This window comes from Typha angustifolia, chromosome 15, assembly GCF_048772165.1.
Source record: "Typha angustifolia cultivar Huaian chromosome 15, ASM4877216v1, whole genome shotgun sequence".
Taxonomy (NCBI): Eukaryota; Viridiplantae; Streptophyta; class Magnoliopsida; order Poales; family Typhaceae; genus Typha; species Typha angustifolia.
Genome location: NC_133253.1, coordinates 6,707,406 through 6,722,354, shown reverse-complemented (window position 1 = coordinate 6,722,354; position 14,949 = coordinate 6,707,406). Strand labels below are relative to the sequence as shown.

Genomic DNA, 14,949 nt, shown 5'->3' with positions numbered 1-14,949 from the left:
TATAGTAATTGCTATTAGTCTCATTCTTATATATATATATGAAATATATTAGAAATCAGCTACCTTACAAAAAGCTACCTTAGATTTGAAGACAAAAAACTGGAACAGCTCAGTTGAAAAGCTACTATCCCATATATACCCGTATTTGAGGATCCTACTCAGAGAACTAATTTGCTGTCCCAAAAATGTGCTTAATTTTACAAATCTCAAAATTATGAGTTAGAATATTAATATCATCAATAAACAAGTCGACGGCCACCTTCATCAACGGGATCGAAAATAGCTTCCTTCATCGCTATCGCCCTTCGATATGACTGTGGTAGATGTAAAATAATAAAATTGGAAATCATATTTGGATAGAACATCTTCTACATATACCACTGCATCCAAGATTAAAATAGCAGTCATATGGACAGAATCATAAAACATCCTCAGCAATGCCACATTGTCTTAGCACCAAAATAGTTAACAAAGTGCATGTTCCAGCTGTTGCAGCATAGTCAGAAAGATTCTTCTGATAAAATGATATGAAGGGTGAAATTAAGCATGACACTGTGAGACAATGTTTTCCTGAAGAGTGTTCTGGTATAGCAGGGGCAGCATGATAGGTTCTTATGATTCCTCATTGGAAAAAAGTAAGAAATGCCCCTCCAACATAAGCAAAGGAGAAGTATTCACAATGTTCCAGGTACAAAATTTTATCCTCGGCTCATTTTCGTCAATATCTGGAAAAAGTCACATGTTCCTGGAGCCCGATGATACCTGGAAGTTCATACGAATAAAAACAAATACTTGTTAAGCTTCGGTTTACCCAATTTCAAGTTTACAAATGCACAGCAGGGCTTAATCAAAATAAAGAAAAGAGAGAAAAAGGAATCCACCGCAAGCAATTCTTCCACCCGCATTTCCAGTAGTTTTGCTAAGCTCGTGTCCACCTAAAATAAGATAACATGATTGATGAAGAATCGACATATTAATATGTATATGGATAGCAGATAAAAATTCAACTAACTGATAACGTTAGGAACAATTGTTCTGAGAGAAAGGCTCCTAAAAACATTATACCAAATTTGAAGCCTGTTTAGGTGCAAGAGCATCCGAGCAGCAGAATAGCTGCATTCAGAAGTGAGAATCTAGAACACACTACTGCAATAAAACTGGAACAAGAAGAGGATTCAAAATATAGAGGACACACAAATGGCATTCTTAGTTACCAGACATTGGTAGTATTAAGTTTCTTTCCTATTAAAAGTCCATGGTTCAATGATTTAAAAGGTAACAAGAAAACCCGAATTCAATTCCATAATCAACACATGCACTTCAACTTATGCAAATATTTTTCTTGAAAACAACTACCTGCCCCACCTAAAATGTTTCTTCCAATAACTGCACTGAAGAGTTGATTAAGATTATACAAGAAATGATAAACTCTTACAAAGCCAAATTCAATAGAAAAACATTAATAAAACAAGATATCGAAAAGCAACTCTTTTTTTTTCATTAGCTGTTCATAATGCAACTCCAAGACGGATGCATAGCCCCTAAAAAGCCACCATGAAGCTGTTCTAATGAGAAACTAAATATTTCCCACTCTGACAACAATAGGTTGAAAAAAATATGGCAATTTATTAAGCAGAGCACTTACCCTTTCCAAGATCATCCTGGTCAGCATGGACCACCACAGCTCTTCCTATGATGGAATTTGGTCCAGAAAGTGGAATCTGTGATGAGATAAGACATAAACTTCAAAAGAACTTCAAGAGAACAAGAACATAATAACAAGAGCATCAGAAATTAATGACCTGTCTGTCAACAACAATAAAATGAGCAGTCCCTGAACATTCAACAAAATCCAACATCAGAGTTATTCACCATAGAATGATTGCATCATAACAGAAAGAAAGAATAAAGCCAATAATATAGACTCCAGTATCACAGATTCTTGTCATCTTATAGGCATATAAAATTGGTGAATTACAGTGAGCAGGAACCCTACCATCATTGCCAGCTGTCACATTTCCAAGATCACCAGCATGGCGTATCTCATCTTCAGGTCCCCCGTGTTCTTTTCCAGCAGGATTAAAATGTGGCCCTTCATGATGAGAGAAAATTAGGGCAGTCAATAAACTAACTCATCTTGACATTTAATAGAATCTTGATGGAAAGTCATCAATGGAGATAAGAACCAGACTACCAGTTGACACGCAGCCATTTGTGGTGTCACCAAGTGCATGAATGTGGAATCCATGAAGCCCAGGCTTGAGGCCAGAGATGCTTCCAGTCACAGTCGTGGGACCTAAGCAATGGAAGAGTGAAGAAAAAGTAAAAAATAGAAGCAATGCAATGGATCAGTTTCCGACATAATTCAATGTTGCAGTCTAAATTCAACAAGAAGTTGTCAATGGAACTATGTTTACCCACTCCCTCTTGGCTGAAGTAGATTGTGCCTTTGACACCCTCATTGCCACCAACAACTGCAACAGCCTTTACCATTTTCTATGTGATCTATAAATCAGAAATCCAAGGAAAGCCAAGAATTAAGCATGCAAAGAATAGGATAATGAGCAGTACAAGAGACCAGGTAATAAAGTAGGCAGAAAAAAATGGCAAAACTCATGATGCGGATGGAATAACACCAACTGCATTGCTTACACTTCACAAGCACCCGAGGAGATTACTAAATCAACACCCAGAGATGCATACACACAATTACCAAGTCAACACCCAGAGATACATACACACAGCTTTCTCTTCCTCGTAAACAAATTAAGATTAATAGATCATATCAAATATCATCTTCAAAAGACACAATTCAGAACCCTGATAGAATTTTTTGCCGAGCATATTCAAGAAACTTGGTGATTCTACCATCTCCAATTTCACCACAGTTAATTAAGCACTTCATCACATTATACACAGTGAAACTCTGAAAGCAAATAAACTACCAAGTCCACAGTCTTATACAAATAATTATACTCAAGTAAAACTTAACAATTTAGAATCTAAAGATACCTAGAATCTCTCAGAACATTGAATACTATTGAATAAGAATAAATTCCACACCCATCAGAGAATATAGATGTTAAAACAATTAAAACTGTATTCAACTAATGGCAATAATAGTACTTCTGAATCTATCCCAAGCTAGCATTTTCTCCTGGAAATTCTGTTATTACATTAACGAACACCCATTTCAAGATTATTTGCTAGGAGGAGAAGGTACTGTAGCACTTGGCGTATGCATCTGATAAGTAAATTACAAATCTACGGACAGGAAACTGCAACCTTTTCCTTCTAAATGTCAACATTCTTCTTTGGTCGTATAGCTTTCTACACTACATAGCAGGTCCTTGCATTACCAATAACACCATACATCAAGAGCATCAAACAAACAAGAGAAATAGCATATCAGATGATCTAAACCTAATTTTGGACCATTCCAAGAACAAATTCGATGCCTAATCGAAGAAGGGCGAATAAATTATCCAACCTATCTACCCCGGGACTAATTGAAGAGCAAAGCAAAGGGTTAAAATTCCAATTTTGCGCAGAAAAAGTTGAACCTTTTTAAGAACCTCACCTCAGGCGACCCCTTTGTGGCGAAGACAGAAGAGACAAACTCTGGGTATTGTGTTCGCAATGTTTCGTGTGGAGGAGTGGATCAGCTGACCAAAACCAACTCCATTTTTTTTCTTTTTTTTTTCTTTTTTTATGGTCGTATTCGACGTATTGGGATAATTGGCTTACCTCGTCTCTATTCTTCACATCCACTTTAAAAACGTCTGGAAATTTCAGTTTCTGGACATTTCTATTTGAACCCCTTTCTATTTCTTATTTTTGAGTCGATCCTGTCTTTCTCTATTTTATATAAACCGTGATCACTATACTATTAGTATAGTGGTGTTCATAATTTTTCTTTTCTTTACACGTAGACCTCGACCGTTAAAAAAGCCCATGGGCTTATGGGCTCAACTCAGCTTAGCCGAGCTGGAGCTAACTCGCTTGAGCTTGGCTCTATTATGTAAGGGTGGCAAAATTTGACCCGACCCGATAACCCGACATTTAATCGGGTTTGGGTTTGATATAATCGGGTTCGGATCATAAACGGGTCAACCCGCCTAACCCGTTTAATAAACGGGTCGTGTTCGGGTTTATACAACTGACCCGTTTGACCCGTTTAATTATACGGGTCGGGTCGAGTTGGGTCGAGTCAACCCGCCAACCCGTTTATATAATATATATATATATATATATTATAAAGTAACCTAACCGGCTAACCCTCTCCACTCTCCACTCCTCCAGCCGCCTCTGCCTTTCCAAATTTTTTGCCCCCATCTCTAATCTCTCTCTCTAGTGGTGATCGTCTGCCACCGCGTCTCCGCCTACCACCTCCCGCATCTCCGCTTGCCTCCTGCCGTCTCCACTCCGCGTCTCCCACGTCTCCACCTGCCATCTGCACTCCCCATCTCCTGCATCTCCGCCTGCCATCTCCTCTCTCTGTCTCCGCCCATCGCCGAGTCTCCTCTCCCTGTCTTCGCTTTTCGTAGTGTTGCAGTCTCCGCCTGCTGCTGTGCTGCAATCTCCGCCTGCCGCCCCCGCTCACTTTCTCCGCTTGCCGCGTCTCCTCTCCTCCTCTCCCTGTCTTCTCTTTTCGCGGTGCTGCAGTCTCCGCTTGCCGTCGTGCTGCAATCTCCGCCTGCCGCCCCCGCTCCCTTTCTCCGCTTGCCGCAATCGTCTGCCCCGGTGCCTCCGTCCTTGTATCTGCTTGCCACGGCGCCTCCATCCCCGTCCCCGTCTCCGCCTGCCCTCCTCTCCTCTCTTTGCTGCGTTCACTCTCCTCCAACCGCCTCTTCGTCCCTAGCCACACCGACCACCTCGTCTTCCTTGGCAGATTCGGAGCTCGTGCCACGAGAGCCAGCTCCTAGAGCCTTGCCTCCACCGCTGCTGCTTTGTCAACACCAACGTTGAAGCTTGAGACAATTTGAATTTATTTTTACTAAAATTTTCTACAATATTGTAAATTATGCTGGATTTGTGTAAATTTGTGATATTTTATCTCTGTGGGTGATGTATTACGCCGATTAACTCTAAACGAGTTAAATGAATGTAAATTTAAATGGGTTGTATTTACGGGTTAAACGGGTGGTTAAATGAGTTGAATAAAAAATATAATATATTTATTAAACGGGTTAAACGGGTTATATAAAAAATATAATTTATTTATTAAATGGGTTATACGGGTCGTGTCGTGTTACCCGATTAATAAACGGGTCGTGTTCGTGTTTAGAAAAATTGACCCGTTTATTAAACGGGTCGTGTTTGTGTTAGTACTATCTTAACCCGACCCGAATCTGACCCGACCCGAACCCGGCTAACCCGACCCGATTGCCACCCCTACTATTATGCTTTGATATAATAGCAATATATATATATATATAATATGAGGTGAATCCTTAACCCTAGATTAGCTCGATTAGGATCTCATATTCTCCTCCTCCCTCTTCTCTCAATTCTTTCCTATATCGATGATACTTAGTCACCAAACGTCTTCTCCTTTTCCCTCACCAGAGTTACTCATGTCCTTATAGATCATTTTCTCCTCTCTTCTTCTATCCCTTTGTTAAAAATATTAGCAGTTGAGCTTGGAGCAGTACTGGGACTATGGTTAGGGTTTTAATGGGGACCTTTGCGAGGTTGCAGCAAAAGCGGGTGTGACCGATATGGTTGAGGATGGACTTCTCAGCTTCTAGCAATGTTGATGTTGGTGATGTGAGACAGCAAAAGCTCTTTTTTTTGTCGGTGTTAGAGCACTGCGAAGACGACTCCTCTGTTCGACTCTTCATCACCGAAATCCAAGACAGTGAAAAATTCCTATCGACCAAAACCATGAAACACATCTTCACTAATGAAATCCTAGCCTCTATCATCATGAAATTCATTTTCCCCACCAAATCCATCTCCACCCCTCAAGCTTAATTAGCTAGTTTACACCGTCTCCAAGCTCCTAGTAAGGTCAATTAATAATCTTAAGATTGATTGACTTGGATAATCCATACTCAATTATAACTATCATATTGCTATGAGTGTATTTGATGCTACTATTTTTCACCATTGATGCTTCCTCTAATTTTTCTTCGTTTAGTCTATGAGCTGTTGAGCCGAGCCGAGCTTTCCTAGCTCATACCTTCACCCAAAAAAAAAAAAAGAACCTCTCGATCCGACCCAAACTAGGAATAGAGATAGAAAGTGAAAGACTAAAATAACCCTCTATTTATAATAAGAAGATGGTTTGGTTGTTTAGGTAATAAGTTTTTAAAAAATTCCTTATTGGTCCTCGAGCCCAAACAGTCTTGTCTCTTTTCTCCTATCCCCATCTATCATCCATCAAACCTCCTCCTGCAAGCAAATCTCTCGTCACCAATTTCCTCTTCCCTTCGCCTTCTTCTCGAGTTCCACTCATCACCCTCGCCGCCGATCCAATCCATCCAGTTTTATATTAATTTAGACGTCGTATAAATATCTTATAAATATTTATTGGGAACTGCGTAAACATTAATTTTCTGCAATTTAAATATTTAGACTAATTTCTTACTCAAAGTACCCCCAATAATAAACAAAGCCATCATCACTAGAAGAATCAGAGGAAGTTACACAAAAGCACATAATATGACTTGGAAGCTAAGTTCTCTCTGGCAAAGGTTTATATAATGAAGACACCATCAAAAGGCTTCCTTCCCCATGCATTGCATTATTTTATCAACCATTGCTTTGTTTACATTTTATTATATTCTTTGCTGATATCTGTAGCAATTAGCTGTGCCTCCTCTGAAGATCCATAGATTCCTCTTCTTGCAAGACCCACACAGTAGAGCCCATTCCTTCCTCTCCAATGGTTGGGGTACTTCTCCTTGGCCATACCATCTTCTCCAATTAAACAATCGTCACTCTGGAAGAATTCATCCAAAGATTAGTAAATTTTAGTGATTAATTGCACACTTTAGATAGTGGGTTTAGATTGCTTAGTACCTTGAGCCATTCTTTTACTGAGCTTTTGTAGCCTGTGGCAAAGATGATGGCATCAAAGTGGTACACTTTGCCATCAGAGAATGTGACAAGGTTTCCTTTTATGCTCGTCAAAGATGGGAGGACCTGTTCATCATTTTTCAGCTTTTCAGAAGGTCATAAGTACTGTCTGAATCATAGTATAGTGTTGAAACACAACAAGTTATTTAACCACATTGCTAGACAAATAATGTTCATCTTATCTAAAATCAGTTCACTTCATTCTTTTAAGTTCAATACATTTCTTCGAAGGAGACTACTAGAATTTTGAAGTGCAACAAAGAAGTATGCATAGGATTCTGATTTATTTTAAAACCATGGAGCTTTATCCAAAGTAGACAGACCTCACGTGGTCTTGATTAAAATAAATTACTCACGTGGTCTTGATTAAAATAAATTACCTAATCAACAACTCATATATAATATATTAAGCACTTAGACCTGTAATTATTATTATTTTTAAATTATATTTGAATAAATTGAAGATAAAATTTAAAGATCTTAATTAGAAATAAAGTTATAAAGAATTAAATAAGTTTTTCAGATCGAATTTTAAAGAACAAAAATAGAATAAATATATTTAACAGACATATTTTGATCATATGCTTATCATCGATCGATCTCCGATAACTTAATCTTTTTTTTTCAACTAAAACATAATTAATAAAAAAAACTAACAATTGTACGTAGAGCACATGTGAGTAAAGTTCAATTAACCCATTAACGAGAACTAAGAACCGCCGATGATCATCGGCTCACTCACGTCCTACAAAAATTAAAACTCTCTCTTTTTCTCTGCCCATAAATACTCCCATTTCTGAAATCTATGATACGGCTAAATGCAAACTATGATGCATAAAAGTTAGAAATTCAAATCATAAAGAAAAAGAGAACATCACCTTAATCTCTCCACTCTTGATCTTCTCATAAGTGCCAACATCTACAACTGGATAGATGGGAGTATGTAGCTTCATGTAGAAGGGTCCTATGGGTGGTCTCTCTATACCAAACTTGGACGTATCCCCAAACTTCAAATAACAAAGCAAGAGGATGAAAGCGTCCAACAGACGAAGTGGCAAAACCTTTAACAGAATCATGCCCAAGAACCATATCTCTCTGGATACTATATGAAGCTGCACACAATATATAAAACACCCCGTTAGTAGTATGAAATGTAATAAGATACTGCTCTTTTTCTTAGAGTTGGCAGAAGATAGCGTTTAGATGAAACCAAGTGGTGTGGACTATTTTTATCGACCTTTGTATCACCTAACTCATGACAAAAGGTAATGGGAAAGGGTTAATTATAATTTATAGCTTGCCTTAATTCTATAAAATTGTTATATATTTTCAAATTAAGCACTTGATTAGTTTATAATTTTGACTAAAAGTGTATCTAATTCAAACACATGTCAACAGAAGTTTAGTAAAGTATAATTAAAATTTTAAAATTAAAAAAAAAAATCATCTACCTATGAACCGGACCACTGGTAGAATCCAATTGAAGATCCAAATCGAAAACCAAGCAATTAGTTGCAGAAGAAAAAGAAACCTACCTCATTGCGAACCACAATAGAGACCCTGGCCCCAGCCTCGGCCAAATCAAGGGCAATCTCCATCCCGGAATTCCCACACCCAACCACCAAAACCCGTTTCCCCTTATACCCCGAACCGGACCGGTACCGGCTCGAGTGAACCACCGGTCCACCGAAACCACCCAGCCCGGGCACCTTGGGCACCACCCCCACGTCATTCTCCCCAGCCGCCACCACCAGGAACCTCGCCACGTAGACCTCCTCCTCCTCCTCCACGTCACCATTCTCGGACGCGACCCGCGCCACCACCCGCCACCTCCTCGCATCCGGGTCGAACTCGGCCGACTCGACGCGGCGCCGGAACCGGATCCGGATCCGGAAGCGCGCCACGTAGGCGTCCAGGTAGGACACGAAGTCGAGGCGCGGGAGGAAGGTGGGGGCCCCGCTCGGGTAGGGCGCGTGGGGGAGCTCGCAGAACTGCTTGGCGAGGTGGAGGTGGACGCGGTCGTACGCGTGCTTGCGCCACAGCGGCGCCACGCAGTCCTCGCGCTCGAGGATCAGGCTCGGGATGGACCGGATCCCGAGGCAGGCGGAGGCGGCGAGGCCGGAGGGGCCGGCGCCGACTATGAGGACAGGCTCCTCCATTTATGGCTCAAACGGGATCTTTTTCCCGACTTCGGTGGGCTGCTAAGGGAGGCGGTGGTGGTTGTATGTATATATAAATGTTGTGTGTGTGTGTGTGTGTGTGTGTGTGTGTATATATATATGTGGGGTGGAGTAGTGTGCAAGGGACTCACTCGCACAGTCGCACTGTGTACACCTGGCTTTGGAAAATGAGTGAAGGGGGTGGCCAGGCGTGCTTGCGTTCTTTGGATCTTCTTGTGAACTGTTTTTTTAATTCTTTCTTTTTTTTTAAATTAAAACAAGATTCATTAATCAAAACATTACTATTTTTCTAAAGTGAAAATCCATAGGCAAGATATCATTTATTTTAACCATAATTACATAGAAGAATACACAGAAGAAATGGAGAGATAATTTGGGCAAGCCCTAAACTTGGTGAACATCATATAATATAATACATGGGCTTTAGTCCTATTGGCTTTGAAAGTCTTTCCAAGTTCTTACATGGATTACTTATTAAATGTTGGCCAGCGACCATTCACCGAGGTGAAAAATAATTAACAAACAAAGTGTGCCACAAAGTCCAAGATAAAGGGCTTCCGTGACTATGGCAGTAAAAAAAAGCATGTGGGCTAGTGAGCCGAGTTGATCTAATATATTAGGCTTAAAAAAACTATCGAGTCAAGCCAAATCAGCATTGACTCGCTCAAGCCGTCTTAATTAGGCTTAAATACACACACACACTAGGTTTATAACCATTAGATCTTAGATACAATAGTTTGTATTATATGTATAAGTTATGAAAAACCCTAGCCTCCAAACATTCTCTCCCCAAAATTTCCATAAATCAAACATCACCGTTGAAATCCTTCCCAAACCTTCGTCCTCTCTGTTCAGGATGCCGGCATGGTGCACAGTCTTTGTCGAGGAGTGAGCCGGTGTCGTCGTGTCAATCTATATCGTCAAGATGTGAGTCCGCTTCTCGCCTAGACATCAACTTTGTCTATGTCCTTACCCTCTATATGCCAGAGATCTTGCTCTCTCTCTCTCTCATCGAAGTACTTGTTCAAATAGTTAATAGTGGACGTATTTGTTGCCGTCCTCATCCTCAACAGTCTATTTGTTAGCGAGATCTCCCCATTGTTGTCAAGCTTGAGTTCAAGCCTTATCAAGCTGAAGACAAGCCAAGTTGAGCTGAGCTGTGCTTTTCCACCTCTCGAGCCAAGCCGAGCTGGGCCCAGCTCACTCAAGCTTAGCTCATTTATACCCTTAATCATAACGCCATCAGATCCGGACCAACATTCGAAATAAAACAACACAACAAATCTATGTTGAAAGTGGAAAAGAAAAAAATATACAAAAAGCCGATGGCAACAATTGTGAAGGTGGCGGCGGTGTAGTTATGGCAAATATGAAGGCAACGACGACTATGACTGGCTGAGAGGATAGAGGCGGCAATAATGACAACAGTAAATAGTGCAATGGTTGGATTCAAGGTGGGAGTGCACAGAGATAGGCATGGCGAGGTTCAATGGTGGAGAGGTAAGATTCGAGGAGATAGCCATAGAGAATGAGAGAGGGAGCCTTGATGACCATGGTAACAGCGGCCTCGTCCTCAATCTTGGCAACCGCAATATCGACTGCCATGGCCATAGTGACCATGGCAGCGAAGTGCATGGACTCGACAACCATGGTTGTTGCAGGCCCAACCAAGGCGATATTGGCCAAGAAAAATAGAGACAGGAGAGAAAAAGGAGAAGATAAAGAGAAAGAAAGAAGAGGAAAGGAAGAGAGAGGGAAGAGGGAGGAGGACTGGAGGAGGAAGAAGGGGAAAGAGACGAAGGGATATACCTTGCAATGAAGGAGAAATATCTCTCCTTTCCCAACCGAGGGCTAGGAGGAGGAGAGAGAGAGAAGAATACGCCGGCAATGATTGACGGTGGAGAAGAACCTTAATAGAGGGAAGAAAAAATAACTCCAATCCTAACAAGGGCCAGTGAGGGTTGTAGTACCAAAAAATATTATTATTGATTGTGATATTGATTACAATATCTCAAAATTACCAAATGAGCAAGTTTGATATAATCCGGATCTGATCGGATCAATTCACAGAGACATTAGGCTCGATTGATCAAGTCTATTTTAATTATTTTATGATTATTTTAGTTATATGAGTCATTAAGGCAAGTCGAAATAAGTTATAACAACTCTTAAGGTAAGTCTAGTTAAGTCAAGTAAGCCTTTAAAATAAATTTAGTTAAGTCAAGTAAACCTTTAAGACAAGTCTAGTTAAGTCAAGTCTAGTTAAGTCAAGTAAGCCTTTAAAATAAATCCAATTAAGTCAAGTAAGTTTTTAAGGCAAGTCCAATTAAATCATGTAAGTCTAAAAATTACACATTGCTTCCACGACCATATAAGAAACCGGCGGTATATTTGCGCAAAATGGATATAAACTCAAAAAAGAAAAAGAAAAAAAGAAGAAGTAGAGGTTAATCTAGAGTGGTTTGCTAGCAATAAAAATAGCTTATCTAAATGTATGATTAATTAAGAGTGAAGTTGTTAAAAGTAGAAGATGTTCAGTATCTTCCAAGATGTTCTTCAAGTTCCAAACACTACAAGAATTCGGATGAGCATTTGGGATTAATCTCCACATATAGATCAGAAGCCCTAAAGTTCTGTCCTGCCCAAGAGATTCCCTAAGGGCTCAGGCAAGATAGTACTAGATTTGTCATCACTGATATTGTTAACATGGGCACACCTTACTCTCAGCATTATTACCCCACACCACATCTTGAATTGACCATACTTATGCCTCGTTTAAAGCACCCATAAAAATATTAAAAATGTTAGGATTCATCAAATCAAAGCGGGTCAGCCTAAGATTCCTGTATCTTTAATCTTTTAGGTAGATTAACAGTGTTTCAATTAATCACATATAGCCCCCACTTATCACCATTTGCCCACGGAAAAGTTTTAGCATTAACTCTATCAAAGCACCTCAATGCAATCATGAATTCAAAGTCGAAAAGGAGAAATATTAGTACTTTGATAATGGAAAGAGAAGGCCCCATTAGAAATGTCAAGCAAACTCATACCTCCTATTTATTTTAGGAATAATTTTTTTATTTTAAAATATAATTATTTATTTTAAAATAATAGTTGAATATTATAATATTTTTATCCTAGAATATAAATATTATTTATTAAAATTACATTTTATATTATACACTAACGTAATTACTAATTTACCTACTTTATATCAAAACAAAACATAATTTTCTCTCTTTTTCTTCACTTTATATCATATCAAAAATAATTATTATATTCTTATTCTAGAATACAAGTGAACACAAAAATATTTAGTCTTATAATAAATACCTTATTTTAAAAATAACAAAATAAAATTTATTTTAAAATTAATATTATTTTTAAAATAAACAAGAGCTAATATCCCTAGAAGGGTTATCGGTAACAGCTCCATAATACTGAGAAACATCTCTAATTACATCACAACTAGCATAAGAAACTTTAGTAATAAGATGATAAATACTAGAAGTAGCACACACTAGAAATCCAGTAATACTATCATCCCACATTTTAGCATTCAACATAAGCTCATATTTCGGAATGCGTAAATGAGAGACTTAAAAGCTTACTGAAAAGGTGTTCTTCCACTTTGCCCTTCTCTCTTCAAGAATCCCAGGATCTATAATGAGGACATTAATGGTTGAAGCGTCCAACTAGACCAAGTGCTCGTCAAAAATGATGCTAGAAATGGGACAGAGGTCGAAGAAGACGAAGCAGTGATAGGATCTAGTGAGGAGCCTCAAGGGAGGAACCGAGCAAAAACATTATTAGAAAAGTCAAAAGGAGAATCCATATATATGATCATATATAGTCCTAGAGTTAGAATAATTTCTTAGGCCTTTATCTAATACGTTAAAAACTTCATATAAGACTCTATTACAGTGAGACTAATAGGAGAAGAAAAAGGGAAAAGAATATTTTCTCGTTAACTGTGAAAAAGAAAAGGAACGGAAGAGAAAAGCTAACCTTTCCTTTGTTTTCCTTTTTCTCTCCCATCCAGACGTAGGAATAATTACCTTCCATTCCAATCATAGTCGAAATTTAACAGTAAAAATTTGCATGCATAATGGCAGAAGTGGCCCCTATCTATCAGACAAACGTAAGCTGATTGAGGTTTAAAGAAATAATAACGCAAGGACGTACTTATTATGCACACACTGTGCTCCTGCCTTTCATGTGCTTTTCTACTCCAAGCCAAGGCTTCTATGTTCATATTTGATCATTGCCGCTGGAGAAGAATTTACCATCATATATATATATAGAGAGAGAGAGAGAGAGAGATTGCTTGCAATGGTACTATCTATGGACCCCTCCAGTGCTTCTTTTTTTTTGCAATAAATTATGGGGGTTTGCTGCATGTGGAGGAAGAAGGAAGAAGAAAAGGAAGAAGAAGAAGAAGAAGAAGAAGAAGAAGAAGAAGAAGAAGAAGAAGATAGATCTGAACGTCTCAATTATGTGACAGCTGGAAAGACAATATGATGATAAATTTTACTTGTCTTGCTGTTGCTTTTTCTGCAGTTGCATGCATTCTCAAGTTAACGAGAAAAAAAGGGAAATTTGTACCTCATTGCCTATCTTTTTTACTTTTCTTTTCATTTTTTAAGCTCGTTTTTAGATGATACATGCATTTAAATTTTCAATTTTTTTTATAAATCAAACTATATATATTTATTATTATTATTATTATTAACACTTTATTTTTAACGATTTTGTAATTTAACTCTTTTTTATCTATAATTTTTATATAACGTTGTGAGTTAATTTAATCTAACCATAACTAGCAGATAATGAGTAAAAAATATATTCTCTTAAAGTATAACGAGTCATTTGCAAAATGCCTAGATTATCTCTTCGGGAAAAAAAATTTCCTTTTCAACAAAGATATGTTAATTTTGTAGGGTCTAAGGTTTAGTTTTGAATAAGATGATTAAATTTAGTGAGATATGGTTTAGTTTTGAGAAAGATAATTTCGATTTAGCTAGTGTGGATTAGATCAGAACGGTTGAGTAGAGTTACATAATCTATATATTAGGGTTAATGTTAGTTAGTTAAAGTAATATAAGGTATTAGATGAAAATTAAGGATGCTAATAAAAAGATAGAAAAATTTATACAGTGTGATTTGTTAAGGTTCGTAAATTTTAATGTCCAAATAACACCTACTATTTGGATTAGTTTAACGAGAGACAAACAGTGTAAGTGCTAAGATGGTCAAAAGGGTTAGCTCAATTAAAAAGGGGATAATTCTCGTCAAAGTATATAACCATTGTAACTGTTTAAGCCTTTCCTTTACTACTAACAAATAACACAAAGTAAGTAGTAGGCATATTCTCATCAAAGTCTGCAACCATTCAAGGGATATACAAATTAGAATAATTTACAAGAATAAGAATAATGTATCTATCTATATATATATTAAACCTAATTCATTTCAAGCCTTCAAGGTACATACATTCTTAGGTCGTTTAGGTCAATCTAGGTGCATAAAGTATATTTTTTAGGTGTATGCAATTAAAAAGAATAATACAAGATAATGTAACACTTGAGCAAGGTCAGTTAGGGTGGACTCGAAGCCCGTCAATGTCCAACCTGATAAAACTAGGCCAAAGCTCAATTAGACTCATTTTGAGTCGATAGAACTG

At 38.2% G+C, this 14,949-nt stretch overlaps 2 protein-coding genes across 3 annotated transcripts; both read right to left on the bottom strand.

The window, feature by feature from the left end:
- Nucleotides 1-331: 331 nt before the first annotated feature.
- On the bottom strand, nucleotides 332-3,736 carry LOC140779891 (superoxide dismutase [Cu-Zn]-like). 2 transcript variants are annotated; one of them, XM_073125211.1, is made up of 8 exons: nucleotides 3,581-3,736; nucleotides 2,418-2,505; nucleotides 2,195-2,296; nucleotides 1,997-2,092; nucleotides 1,803-1,834; nucleotides 1,646-1,721; nucleotides 882-935; nucleotides 332-762 (listed from the first exon to the last, which is right to left on the bottom strand). In XM_073125211.1, exons 2-8 carry the CDS (start codon nucleotides 2,491-2,493, stop codon nucleotides 719-721), a joined length of 480 nt encoding a protein of 159 aa, XP_072981312.1. In that variant the 5' UTR covers nucleotides 2,494-2,505; nucleotides 3,581-3,736; the 3' UTR covers nucleotides 332-718. The 2 variants fall into 2 exon arrangements, with proteins under 2 accessions (XP_072981312.1, XP_072981313.1); XM_073125212.1 differs by lacking the exon at nucleotides 3,581-3,736 and adding an exon at nucleotides 3,491-3,514.
- A 2,853-nt stretch (nucleotides 3,737-6,589) lies between these two features.
- Nucleotides 6,590-9,311, bottom strand: LOC140778630 (probable indole-3-pyruvate monooxygenase YUCCA10). Its single transcript, XM_073123437.1, has 4 exons — nucleotides 8,619-9,311; nucleotides 7,962-8,195; nucleotides 7,027-7,149; nucleotides 6,590-6,946 (listed from the first exon to the last, which is right to left on the bottom strand). The coding sequence occupies exons 1-4, from the start codon at nucleotides 9,240-9,242 to the stop codon at nucleotides 6,773-6,775; spliced, it is 1,155 nt and encodes a 384-aa protein (XP_072979538.1). The 5' UTR covers nucleotides 9,243-9,311; the 3' UTR covers nucleotides 6,590-6,772.
- Between the last annotated feature and the right edge of the window lie 5,638 nt (nucleotides 9,312-14,949).